At 49.6% G+C, this 12539-nt stretch overlaps 1 protein-coding gene across 5 annotated transcripts in view; it reads left to right on the top strand.

Annotated features, from left to right (window-relative positions):
- The window catches only part of LOC137385150 (E3 ubiquitin-protein ligase ZFP91-like), a 102755-nt gene that overhangs the window by 56960 nt on the left and 33256 nt on the right, over positions 1 to 12539 (top strand). For 2 of the 5 annotated variants that reach the window (XM_068060085.1, XM_068060088.1), the window contains exons 3-5: positions 2268 to 2299; positions 5495 to 6016; positions 12077 to 12409. In XM_068060085.1, coding sequence (XP_067916186.1) covers positions 2268 to 2299; positions 5495 to 6016; positions 12077 to 12409 — 887 coding nt within the window. The remainder of the gene's footprint in view (positions 1 to 2267; positions 2300 to 5494; positions 6017 to 12076; positions 12410 to 12539) is intronic. The other 3 variants (XM_068060086.1, XM_068060090.1, XM_068060089.1) reach the window with 3 other exon arrangements.

Raw genomic sequence — 12539 nt, 5'->3', positions numbered from 1 at the left:
CCTTTAATTCCCTGAGACGCTAAAAATCTGTCTATCCCAGTCTTAAATGTATTCAACGATAGAGCATCCACAACCCTCTGGGGTAGAGAATTCCAAAGATTCACAATCCTTTGAGTGATGTAATTTCTTCTCATCTCAGTCCTAAATGATTGGTCCCTTATCCTGGCATTGTTGCCCACGTGTTTTAGATTCTTCGACCACAGAAACAATCTCTGTGTCGACCCTGTCCAGCCCCTTTAGGAGCTTGTGTGTTTCAATGAGATGGTTTCTCATTCTTCTAAACTGCAGAGAATATAGGCCCAATTTACTCAGCCTCTCTTCACAGGACAGCCCCCTCATCCCAGGGGCCAATTTAGTGAAACGTTGCTGCACTGCCTCCAATGCAAGTGTATCCTTTCTTCAATGTGGAGACCAAAACTGCACACAGTACTCCAGTTGTGGTTTCACCAAAACCCTGTGCAATTGTAGCAAGACTTCCTTACTCCTGTACTCCAATCCCCTCGCAATAAAGGCCAACATGCCATTTGTCTTCCTAAGTGCTTGCTGAACCTGCATGCTAACTTTCTGCATTCCTTGCACAAGTATAGCCGAGCCTCTCTGAACATCAACACTTACCAGTTTTACACCTTTTAAAAAAAAAAAAATTATGCTTTTCTATTCTTGTGATCAAAGTGAATAAATTTACACTTCCCGACATTATACTCAATGTCCCATCTTGTTGCCCACTTACTTCACCTGTCTATATCTCTTTGCAGCCTCTCTGTCTCCTTCCCACAGCTTACTTTTCACCTACCTCTGTATCTTTGGCAAGTTTAGATACATTACTCTCTGTCTTTTCATCTAAGTCATTTAATATAGATTGTAAATAGCTGAGGCTTCAGCACTGATCCTTGTGGCAATCCACTATTTACTGCCTGGCAACTTGAAAATGCCTCGTTTCTGCCCACTCTTTGCTTCCTGTCCATTAACCAATCATCTATATATGCTAATATATTATCCCCAACTCCATGAGCCCTTATCTTGCTGATTAACCTTTTGTGTGGTACCTTATCGAATGCCTTTTGGAAATCCAGGTGTACTACATCTACTGCAACAAAAACAAGAAATGCTGGAATCACTCAGCAGGTCTGGCAGCATCTGTGGAAAGAGAAGCAGAGTTAACGTTTCGGGTCAGCGACCCTTCTTCGGAACTACATCTACTGGTTCCCCATTATCTACCCTACTAGTTCGATCCTCAAAAAAAAACTCCAATAAATTTGACAAACAGGATTTCCCTTTAATATAACCATGTTGACTTTTTCGAATCATACTGTGCTTTTCTGAGTGAGCAGAATCCCTTTCCTCCCTCACTGAGTGATTTACAGTAATAATCCCTTTACACTGTCGCCGTATTTTGTACCATATTGCATGGAGTCTCTACCTTCTTGCTGTTTTAAAGTACTTAGCAGAATCCCTTGACTCCCTTGCTGTGTGTTTTACATATATGAGCAGAATCCCATTACACTCGCTGTTTTTTTTAAACAGCCTTGAGTCGAATCCCTTTACTTTCTCCCTGTCTGTTGTATAGTAATGAGCCGAATCCCTTTGCTCTCTCCCTGTGTGTTGTATAGGAATGAGCTGAATCCCTTTGCTCTCTCCCTGTGTGTTGCAGAGGAATGAGCTGAATCCCTTTGCTCTCTCCCTGTGTGTTGTATAGTAATGAGCTGAATCCCTTTGCTCTCTCCCTGTGTGTTGTATAATAATGAGCTGAATCCCTTTGCGCTCTCCCTATGTGTTATATAGTAATGAGTTGAATCCCTTTGTTCTCTCCCTCTGTGTTGTATAGTAATGAGCTGAATCCCTGTACTCGGTCGCCGTGTTTCTCTTTAACTATGCTTTTCCTCATATTGATGTCTCCTGCTGTGGCTTCATGTCACAAATATTTTTATTGATTACTGTCTCGTTAAGTACCCGAGGATATCTTTTGTTGGAGGAGCTATGTAAATGCAAGTTATCAATTGTAACAAATTGCTGGATGCACTCAGCGGGTCGGACAGCATTTGTGCAGAGAGAGAGGGTTAATGTTTCAGGTCAGAAATGGTTAGGTTATTGCCCTGAAGCCTTTGCTTTGTTTCTCTCTCCGCGGGTGCTGACTGACCTGCTGAGTATTTGTAGCATTTTCTGTTTTGATTTCAGAAGTGCAGCGTCCACAGTATTTTGCTTTTGTTATGGAGTGTGCCTCATTGTTCCTGCACCTGTAGTCACTCTTGTTCTTCTTCTTGTTGCAGAGATCTGCAGCGATTCGATGCTGCTCACAGAGGTAAGCACACTTCACGTTCCATTCATTACCCCCTTCCCGTCAGCTCCTGAGATCACAGGCTGCTGGTATCAGTCAGTACTGGGTGTACAGAGCTCCTACAATCCAGCCCCTGCTGCCTGAGTGTCATACTAGAGTAGAGAAACAGTTCTGATTGGGTGTTTAGTTCCACTGTTTGCTTATCCCAGCAGAGCCCAGTGACGCCCCAAGCTTCAGTTGAGAGAGAAGTTTATTGGAATATGTAATGAGGGTGCTCCAGATTTTTGGAAATAATGGGTTACACTGATTTACCTGATTCCTGATGGAGTTGATGTATAATTTAATCTTATTGACATCATGAGTCACCGCCGTAAATGTGTGAGATACAGTTTGGAATGAAGAATATACTGAGATAATATCTAAAAGTATTTTTAAGGGGTTGCAGGACCAGAGAGACCTGAGGGTTCATGTACACTACTCGATGGGTGGCAGAACAAATTGAGAAGGCTGTATAGATAGCATACAGGATCCTGGACTTTATATGTATATAGAGGCCTGGAGTACAAGAGGAAGGAAGAAAACTTTATGAATCATTGGTTAGACTTTAGCTGGCGTATTGTCAAAATTCTGGGCACAGTGCTTGTGAAAGGATGGAGAGGGTGTAGAAGAGCTTTACTTGAATGACACCAGGATGAGGGGTTTCCATTACTTGGAGAGACTGGAGAAGCTGGGGTTGTTTTACTTAGAGCAGAGAAAATTAAGGAGAAATTCGCAATATGTTGAAACTATTGAGGGGTTTAGATTGAGTAAATAAGGAGAAACTATTTCCATTGGGAGGAGGGTGGAGAACAAGATGACATAGATTTAAGGTAATTGGCAAAAAATCCAGAGGGGAGATGATGTGTTCTTTTACACAGGAGTTGGTGATCTGGAACCCACTGCTTAAAAGGGTGGAGGAAGCAGATTCAGTGGTAACTTTCAAAAGGGTGTTGGATAAATACTTAAAAAGACAAAGTTTGCAGGGCTGTGGGCAAAGGGCAGGCAATTGGTACTAATTGGGACAGTTTTCAAAGAGCTGGCCGAATGGCCTGCTGCTGTGCTCGGTGGTTCTGTGTGGATGTGGCTCTTAAAATGCTTTGTCGTTCACCAGCAGTGTGCTCGATTCTCTTGTTCATCTCGAATCCCTCATGGTCTTTGTGTTTTGGGCAGAGTAATCGCAGGGGCTGGGAAACTTCCCGGCAATCTGAGGGGCTGGGAGGTGGCTGTTGAATAGTGTCTATGGGGTTCATGAGCAGAATTGTAATGCCACATTGCCTACCCTTGTGCTGCCAGTGCGAAGCATTGCTGTCTGTACAGCTCGCCAGGGCCCTCTGGTGGCGCAGGCTGCTGCTGCTGCTGCAGCTCGGCTGGCTGCTCCGCAACGGGTTCCAGAGCTCGCCTTCCATTCCCTCCAGTTACTGCATCCATCACTTCTTCACCTCATTTGCTGTCGTCACCGCTCACTGGCAAAACCATTCAGCTGGCGAGCGCCATCCTGCTGGCACTGTTTGTCATGTTAAGTATTGTGTTTTGCTGTTGTTTAATTATTGTGCTTGTTAAAGGACAACTAAAACCTGGGCTGGAACATGTGTGGGTTGGGCAGGGAGGAGTGGGTGGAAAGGTGGAGGGGAGGGCCGGTGCTTCCTTTGCAGATCAGGGAATGGGGGCTCCTCTCATCCGGACCCCTTGCACACTTTGGAACGCAGCTTTAGTTGTCCTTTGAGGTGATGGATGATAGTGCTGGAGAATGGAACTGACTTTATAGTCTCGATTTTGTATCCAGTGCAATACTTGAGCATTTCATTTGCGTTTTTTTTTGTAATTTAAGGTTTCACTGAGACACTTTGAAACGGAGGGGGTTGCCCCTCTGCCACCCCCACCACATGCCCCCTTTTAAATTGGCGCTTGGTATTTCCTGATCTACCCCGTTCCCCATCATGTCCGTTCTCCCTTGAACACCCACTAACTCCCCCACGTCATCCAGCCCCCTTTCCACCTGCCACCGTATATCGCCCCGTGTGTCCATTCTCCGCACTCTCAATCCTGCAGCCAGATTCCAGAATTGAGGAGCATGGCAGTTTTGTAACGCGAGCCTGCTCGCAGCTCGAGACTGCTGGATACTCTCCAATTCGCTTTGTTACACTGGAAGAGGGACCTCGAAATGTCAGCTTGCTAATGTGTGATGTGGCGCGATACCATCAATCCTGGAGCTGGAAGGGGTCATTGGGATTAAATACGGGTTTATATACACTGCTGAGTGAAGCCCTGGGTTAGAGAGAGAGGAGAATCAGCCAGGGTTCCTGCTCTTAGTCACTGTCAGCCAAGGTTCATGGTCGCTGCCATAGGATAGCAGGGGCTGTGGGAATGGTGGAGGATGGCGGGGCTGTGGGGATGGTGGGAGGGGCAATGTGAGGGATGTGCCAGTGCTGCGGGGGGGGGCAGGGGCTGTGGGGACGGTGGGTGCGCAGGGGATGTGGGGACATATGAGGTTGGCGAGAGGCTGGGGATGTGGGGATTGGGGAGAATTGCTTTGAATCAATTCTTAGGTATGGAGTTAATGGAGAGCAAGGGGAGTGTGAGCGGTAGCTGTTGCCAGCAAATGGGAGGGTACAACGGGACTTGGCGGGTTGGTGGGGGAGTGGGAGCTGGAGAGTCCGGTTGTCGGGGTGCTGGGGAGGGAGTGCTGGTGGGTTTGTGGGGGATGGGGTAGCTTGTTCAGTGAGAGGAAGCTGGTGGAGGGGAGAGGGAGGTGTAGAGCTGGGAGGGGGGAGGAAGATGTGTGCTTGGTCAACAAATCCAGCAGCTTGCATTTATGATTGCTCCTATAACAGTAAAACATCATAGGAGCATTTTGGACAAAAAAGACTGACAATGAGGCACATAACAAGATATTGGGGCAGAAAGCGTAAACTTGGTTAAAGAGGGAAGGAGATTGAGTAGGAGTTGCTGGCTGAGTGGGACCCTGGGGAGATCTTTCTGTTGGGATTTGCCTGGGTCTTTGGAGCCAGTTGGCCCAGGGCTTGGCGGTGAACTCCTTCTGTACCAGTTGGACTGAGTGCTATGGTGATGCCAGCGCTGGGATTGATGGTGTCATGGGTATTGCCTTTAGGAAGCTGGCGTTGCTGTGGGCTGCCCCTGAAGTGCCAGCGAGGTGACCTCGAGTCTTGTTCTCCTCCGCAGAAAACGGTGAGGCCCCGGCGAGCCGGCAGGACCTACGCACGTGTGGTGAGGCTTTGGGGGAGCTGGTAGGCTGGACACACCGCCACTGCCAGGGCTGTCTCCACCCGCCCAGACTGAGGTACCTGCCGCCCGGCAGCACCACTGTGGCTGTCTGGGCCTGCCAGGCCGGCCACACCTACCGCTGGCACGCGGCAGGGCGAAGGCGGAGGGGGCGGCACCGTGCCGCGAAGAGCAGCGAACCATCGACGGGGGCGTCAGAGTCCCAGGAGACGGAGCGTGGCCCCAGCTCGGAGCGGGAGGAGGCACGGGAGACAGAACGCGGCCTGAGCTCAGAGGAGGAAGATGGGGAGGAAGAGAGCGACGGGGGCTGTGCATCCAACCCCATCACCTCCCTACGGATCGTGGAGTGCGAGCTAGAGGAGCAGGGACAGGGAGGCAGGGGTCCACAACCCGGCTGGAAGGTGATCCCCTGCAAGGACGAGCGCTCGGAGGAAGAGGAGGCGGAGGAGGGGCTTGACCCAAGTACGTTACCCAGCAGTGTTGCTCCCCTGGCCGCGTTAGTTTAATCCCGAGAGTGCGAGATTCCAAGGCCCTCTTGCCCAGTCTCTCGCGCATGTCACTTCTGTACCGCCACTGATGGGCGCTCTCCATTTTTAAAAGAACCACTTGGAGACCGCAGATTGATTTGTAGTCAGTGTTAAATGAGCTGGGTCTCTAAAATGGAGCAGCCTCGTCCCTCAGCTTTTACATCTTGAAAAACTGCTGTTCTGGCCCTCTGTGCTGGACCAATATCTCAATCCCCACTTCCCCTAGTCTCGCTTAAACCCAGTCAGTCCACTGCAGTGAAGTAGTGCGCACTGTGCCAGCTGGCTAAATCACGGGTTACCTGCGTCTGTACCAGACACATCAGGGAGAGTCTGGACGTCACCGTGTACAGGAGTGTCTAGGATGAGCTGGGGCGGGTCTACTTGACACACAGCAGTGTCAGGTTAATGCGTAATAGAGTCTATATGGACAGTGTTAATGTATTAAGGGGGGTGGTGTTCTCGGGCTGCAGTAGTTAGAGTTTTAAGGCTGTGTTCAACATGTGCACCTGAACTCAAAACTGATTTGGGCTTTTTTTCTTTAAAAGTGAGGAGACTTGATAGTGGTCTTCAAAATTGTGTGGGTTGGGCATGGTAAATGTGAAGAGATTGTTTTCACTTTTGGACCAATCCAGACCTTGGGGACCCTGAATCCAATAGTGTTACTAATTAGTCCAGTGGGAAAATAAGGAGAAATGTCTTTGCTCGAAGAATGTAGAACTTGCTACCACAGGAGGTGGTGCTTAGATGCTTTTGAAATGAAATTAGATGAGTGCATGAGAGAAAAGGAAATAGAAAGATGTGCTGAAAGGCTGAGATGATGCAGCTGGAATGGGAGGAGATTCTTATGTCATTATAAATACCAGCTCAAACTAATTGGGCCGAATGGCCTGTTTCTGTGCTATAAATTCTATGTAAGTGTAAGAACATAGGAACAGGTGGAGACCATTCAGTCCCTTGAGCCTGTTCTGCCATTCAATAAGATCCTGCTTGATCTGTATCCTAAATCCATCCACCTGCCTTGGTTTCATATCCCTTGATATCCTTGGCTAACAAAAATTAATCAATTCCTGATTTAAAATGAATGATTGATTGAATTAGTGCCTACTGCCTTTTGTGGGAGAGAGTTTAACACTTCTACCACCCTTTGTCTGAAGCGGTATTTCCTACCATCTCGGCTGAATGGCCATACTCTGATTTTTAAGGTTATGTTCCAGCGACTCTCCTCGCTGAAAGAGTTTCTCTCCATCTACCCGAGCAGTTCCTTTCAAAATACAAAATATCTTAATCAGTTTTCCCTTAAACCTTCTATAGTCCAGGGAATACATGTCTTATGTAATCTCTTCATAATATAACTCTTGGGAGACTTGGTAACATTCTGATGAATCTGCACTGAATTTTTCCAAGGTCACTATATCCTTTCTAAGGTGTGGTGCCCAGAACTGTACACAGTCCTCCAGGTGTGGTCTAACCAAAGCCTTATATAGCTGCAGGAAAGCTTCCTTCCCTTTATATTCTAGCCCTCTAGTTCTGAAGGCAAGCATTCCCTTAGTTACCCTGATTTGATTTTTGTACCTGCCTGCCACATTTATTGATGTGTACATGGACCTCGAAAATGCTTTGGGCCTCCACTATTCCTAGTTTTAGACTAATAAAAAACTTGGATCTGTCTTTTCTCGATCCAAAATGGATGATCGTGCCTAAGCCTAATACTACATTTGCCACAGGAGTGGACTGTTTAGCCCTTTATATCCGAGCTAGCTGTTTGGAATCAGTGCTGGACTGATCCCACTGTAAAAGTGACTATTTATGTTGCATCGAATGCACAGCATAGAAAGAGGGCATTCGATGCAGTGGGTCTATGCCAGTGTTTTATGCACCACATTGTCGATTGTTGTAAAAACCCATCTGGTTCACTAATGTCCTGAAGGAAGGAAATCTGCTGTCCTTATCAGGACTGGCCTACATGTGACTCCAGCCCCACAGCAATGAGGTTGACTCTCAAAATATTCAAGGGCAATTAGAAATAGGCAATAAATGCGGACCTCGCCATCCCACAAATACAAAGAACAAAGAAAATCACAGCACAGGAACAGGCCCTTCGGCCCTCCAAGCCTACGCCGATCCAAATCCTCTATCTAAACCTGTCGCCTATTTTCTAAGGGTCTGTATCTCTTTGCTTCCTGCCCATTCATGTATCTGTCTAGATACATCTTAAAAGACGCTATCATGCCCGCGTCTACCACCTCCGCTGGCAACGCGTTCCAAGCACCCACCACCCTCTGCGTAAAGAACTTTCCATGCATATCCTCCCTAAACTTTTCCCCTTTCACTTTGAACTCGTGTCCCCTAGTAATTGAATCCCCCACTCTGGGGGGAAAAAGCTTCTTGCTATCCACCCTGTCTATACCTCTCATGATTGTGTACACCTCCAATCAGGTCCTCCCTCAACTCCGTCTTTCTAATGAAAATAATCCTAATCTACTCAACCTCTCTTCATAGCTAGCGCCCTCCATACCAGGCAACATCCTGGTGAACCTCCTCTGCACCCTCTCCAAAGCATCCACATCCTTTTGGTAATGTGGCGACCAGAACTGCACGCAGTATTCCAAATGTGGCCGAACCAAAGTCCTATACAACTGTAACATGACCTGCCAACTCTTGTACTCAATACCCCGTCCGATGAAGGAAAGCATGCCGTATGCCTTCTTGACCACTCTATTGACCTGCGTTGCCACCTTCAGGGAACAATGGACCTGAACACCCAAATCTCTCTGTACATCAATTTTCCCCAGGACTTTTCCATTTACTGTATAGTTCATTCTTGAATTAGATCTTCCAAAATGCATCACCTCGCATTTGCCCTGATTGAACTCCGTCTGCCATTTCTCTGCCCAACTCTCCAATCTATCTATATTCTGCTGTATTCTCTGACAGTCCCCTTCACTATCTGCTACTCCACCAATCTTAGTGTCGTCTGCAAACTTGCTAATCAGACCACCTATACTTTCCTCCAAATCATTTATGTATATCACAAACAACAGTGGTCCCAGCACGGATCCCTGTGGAACACCACTGGTCACACGTCTCCATTTTGAGAAACTCCCTTCCACTGCTACTCTCTGTCTCCTGTTGCCCAGCCAGTTCTTTATCCATCTAGCTAGTACACCTTGGACCCCATGCGCCTTCACTTTCTCCATCAGCCTACCATGGGGAACCTTATCAAACGCCTTACTGAAGTCCATGTATACGACATCTACAGCCCTTCCCTCATCAACCAACTTTGTCACTTCCTCAAAGAATTCTATTAAGTTGGTAAGACATGACCTTCCCTGCACAAAACCATGTTGCCTATCACTGATAAGCCCATTTTCTTCCAGATGGGAATAGATCCTATCCCTCAGTATCTTCTCCAGAAGCTTCCCTACCACTGATGTCAGGCTCACCGGTCTATAATTACCTGGATTATCCCTGCTACCCTTCTTAACCAAGGGGACAACATTAGCAATTCTCCAGTACCTCACCCGTGTTTAAGGAAGTTGCAAAGATATCTGTTAAGGCCCCAACTATTTCCTCTCTCGCTTCCCACAGTAACCTGGGATAGATCCCATCCGGACCTGAGGACTTGTCCACCTTAATGCCTTTTAGAATACCCAACACTTCCTCCCTCCTTATGCCGACTTTACCTAGAGTAATCAAACATCTATCCCTAACCTCAACATCCGTCATGTCCCTCTCCTCAGTGAAATGACTTTAAAAAAAAACACGTACCTCCTCCCACTATTACTTTTCTAAACCTATCAGCGTATTCTTCCATTTCTTTCTCCCTCATGTATTTGTGTAGCTTCCCCTATCCTTCATGCAGAATCCAATGTAATCGTGGGTTGCAGTCTTGCCGCAGATCCTGAATACGTCAGCAAATGGAACCTCGTGACTGACACAGGAAGACTGAGTGGAGAAAGAGAGGGAAGGAGAGATGTGCAACAGCAACTTGCATTTATATAGTGTCTTCAATGTGGTAAAATGCCCCAAGGCACTTCACAGGAGAGTTAACAACACAAAATTTGACACTGAACGACAAAAGTGATGGAAAGAGTTCGCGACGAGGAGAGTGAGCAGAAAAATGTGGGAAAGTGATGTGCAGGGAAAGTGGACAGGTGGACATTAAAAAATTGAAGAGTTGGAGAGATGCAGAGGGGCCATTACAGGTAGTGAGCAAGATTAGTCAAAGAGAGCGTTGAGAGAGAGCGAGAGAGACTATCTGATTCTCCTGTGTAAAAATGACATGGAACATTAAGCCTGAAATATAAGGGTAGGTTCAACAGGAGCACAGTGTCAGGACGAGGCTTCAAGATCCGCGCTCTGCTGACCTGTGAAGATTCATGCAGGGTTGCAGAATAAACTCGGTGTCAAACGCTTCCACAGAAAGAGAAAAATGTTCCATCCGCGCAGTCCCATATCAAATCCTCAGGATATCCCAAACCACTTTACCACAAGTGAGGTGGCAGAATATCTCCCAGAACAGTCATGTGCAGGTATCCCTCTTTCCCCCAGTAGTGTCCATGTGGAGTCTCTACAGCTATCCCCTGTTCCCCAATAGTGTCCATGTTTAGTCTCGACAGTTATCCCCTATTTCCCAGTGGGCACCATGTGGGGCAACATGAGCTTTCCCTACCCCACCCTTGTCCTCCCAGAGCAAAATAGGTGCTGGAAATCTGTCGATAAAACCTGTCAGCAGAAATGTCCAGTGTAGCTTTGGCAGTTTATAATGTAGCCATAGGATGCCATCTTTGCTGCTGGTTCACCTGCTTCCTCCTGTAACTGGTGTGTTGAATTGGAGGGCTACAGTACCAGGGAGTGCCATGAACTGCTCACTGAGGACCTGAGAGTGAGATAACAGCAGTCCTGCTGACCATCGCCTACCCTTATGCTGTGTTAGGGAGGTTCTGCAGCAGTTCAAGGTGTGCGCCTGTACACATCAATCACAGCTCAACAAAAGTTAGGGTACAGGAGGGGCCCAGTCGGTCCATCATATCTGTGCAAGCTCTTGGGAACAATCTAACACTGGCACTGTAAAAGTGACAATTTGTTCTGCTTTGCCCCCGCTCTCTCCCTCGTTGCCCCCAGCCTCCACCACCCCCACCCCCCCCTCCACGCCGCTGCTCCCGCTTGTCGCGCTGCCCACCCACATCCCTGGCCTCGCCCCTTCTCAGGCCACACGCCCCTGCCTCGCCCTCCCCCTTTCCTGGCCATGTAAACCCACTTCGCCCACTGCCTCCGGCCTCACTCTGACCCCGCTGCCCCCCATCCCCCGCTTTGCCTCAGCCGCCCTCACCCCCTTTTGCCTTGGGCCCCGCCCGACCGGAATTGTTGCTGCAGCTCCCTGTGGCATGTCTCTCCTCCCCTTATCTGCCCCCGTCTCGCTGCTGCGCCCCCCCCTCCCCCATCTCGCTGTCCCGCCCCTTCCCACGACGCGCTGCCTCGCCCTGCCCCTTCCCACGATGCGCTGCCCCGCCCCTTCCCACGATGCGCTGCCCCGCCCCTTCCCACGATGCGCTGCCCCGCCCCTTCCCACGATGCGCTGCCCCGCCCCTTCCCACGATGCGCTGCCCCGCCCCTTCCCACGATGCGCTGCCCCGCCCCTTCCCACGATGCGCTGCCCCGCCCCTTCCCACGATGCGCTGCCCCGCCCCTTCCCACGATGCGCTGCCCCGCCCCTTCCCACGATGCGCTGCCCCGCCCCGCCCCACGATGCGCTGCCCCGCCCCGCCCCACGATGCGCTGCCCCGCCCCGCCCCACGATGCGCTGCCCCGCCCCGCCCCACGATGCGCTGCCCCGCCCCGCCCCACGATGCGCTGCCCCGCCCCGCCCCACGATGCGCTGCCCCGCCCCTTCCCACGATGCGCTGCCCCGCCCCGCCCCTTCTCTCCCTGCCCCGCTCCGCCTCTCCCTTTCTCACAGTTTCTTTGTCTCTCTCTCTTTTCCCCCCCCTGCTAGTAGAGCCCTTACCGGAACTCCCGGTGCTGAAGACAGCCCCCGTGGTTTTGATGAAGACAAAGCCAGGCCGAGGGCGATGGAGAGCCAAAAGCGCATGCGAGGAGCCAGAACCCGACGCCACTCCGGAGCCGCAGTGGGAGCTCCACTACTGGGAGACGGCATCACCTTCCACATACCCTGTACCAGAAATTCACACGCGCGTGGTCAACAGCCGTGACCTGGCCAGAGAGCAAACGGCGGACACAGAGCCTGACATGGAGACCGAGACAATGCAGCTCATCTGTAAGTCGGTGTCAGACCCTGACCAGAAGGACGAGAGCATCTCACTGGCTGGTGAGTACAGCTGGACCGTTGACACAGTGAAATAAGCCAGAGACTGGCGTGACTAGCCCTGAGGTGCCAAGTGCAGGAGCGGCCTTGCTAATTGGCAATGTCCCTCGACATCCTGGGGTCACCATTGACT

Source organism: Heterodontus francisci, chromosome 28 (assembly GCF_036365525.1).
Source record: "Heterodontus francisci isolate sHetFra1 chromosome 28, sHetFra1.hap1, whole genome shotgun sequence".
NCBI classification, from domain to species: domain Eukaryota; kingdom Metazoa; phylum Chordata; class Chondrichthyes; order Heterodontiformes; family Heterodontidae; genus Heterodontus; species Heterodontus francisci.
The sequence above is the reverse complement of the archived record's forward strand: the minus strand, read 5'-3'. Positions and strand labels throughout refer to the sequence as shown.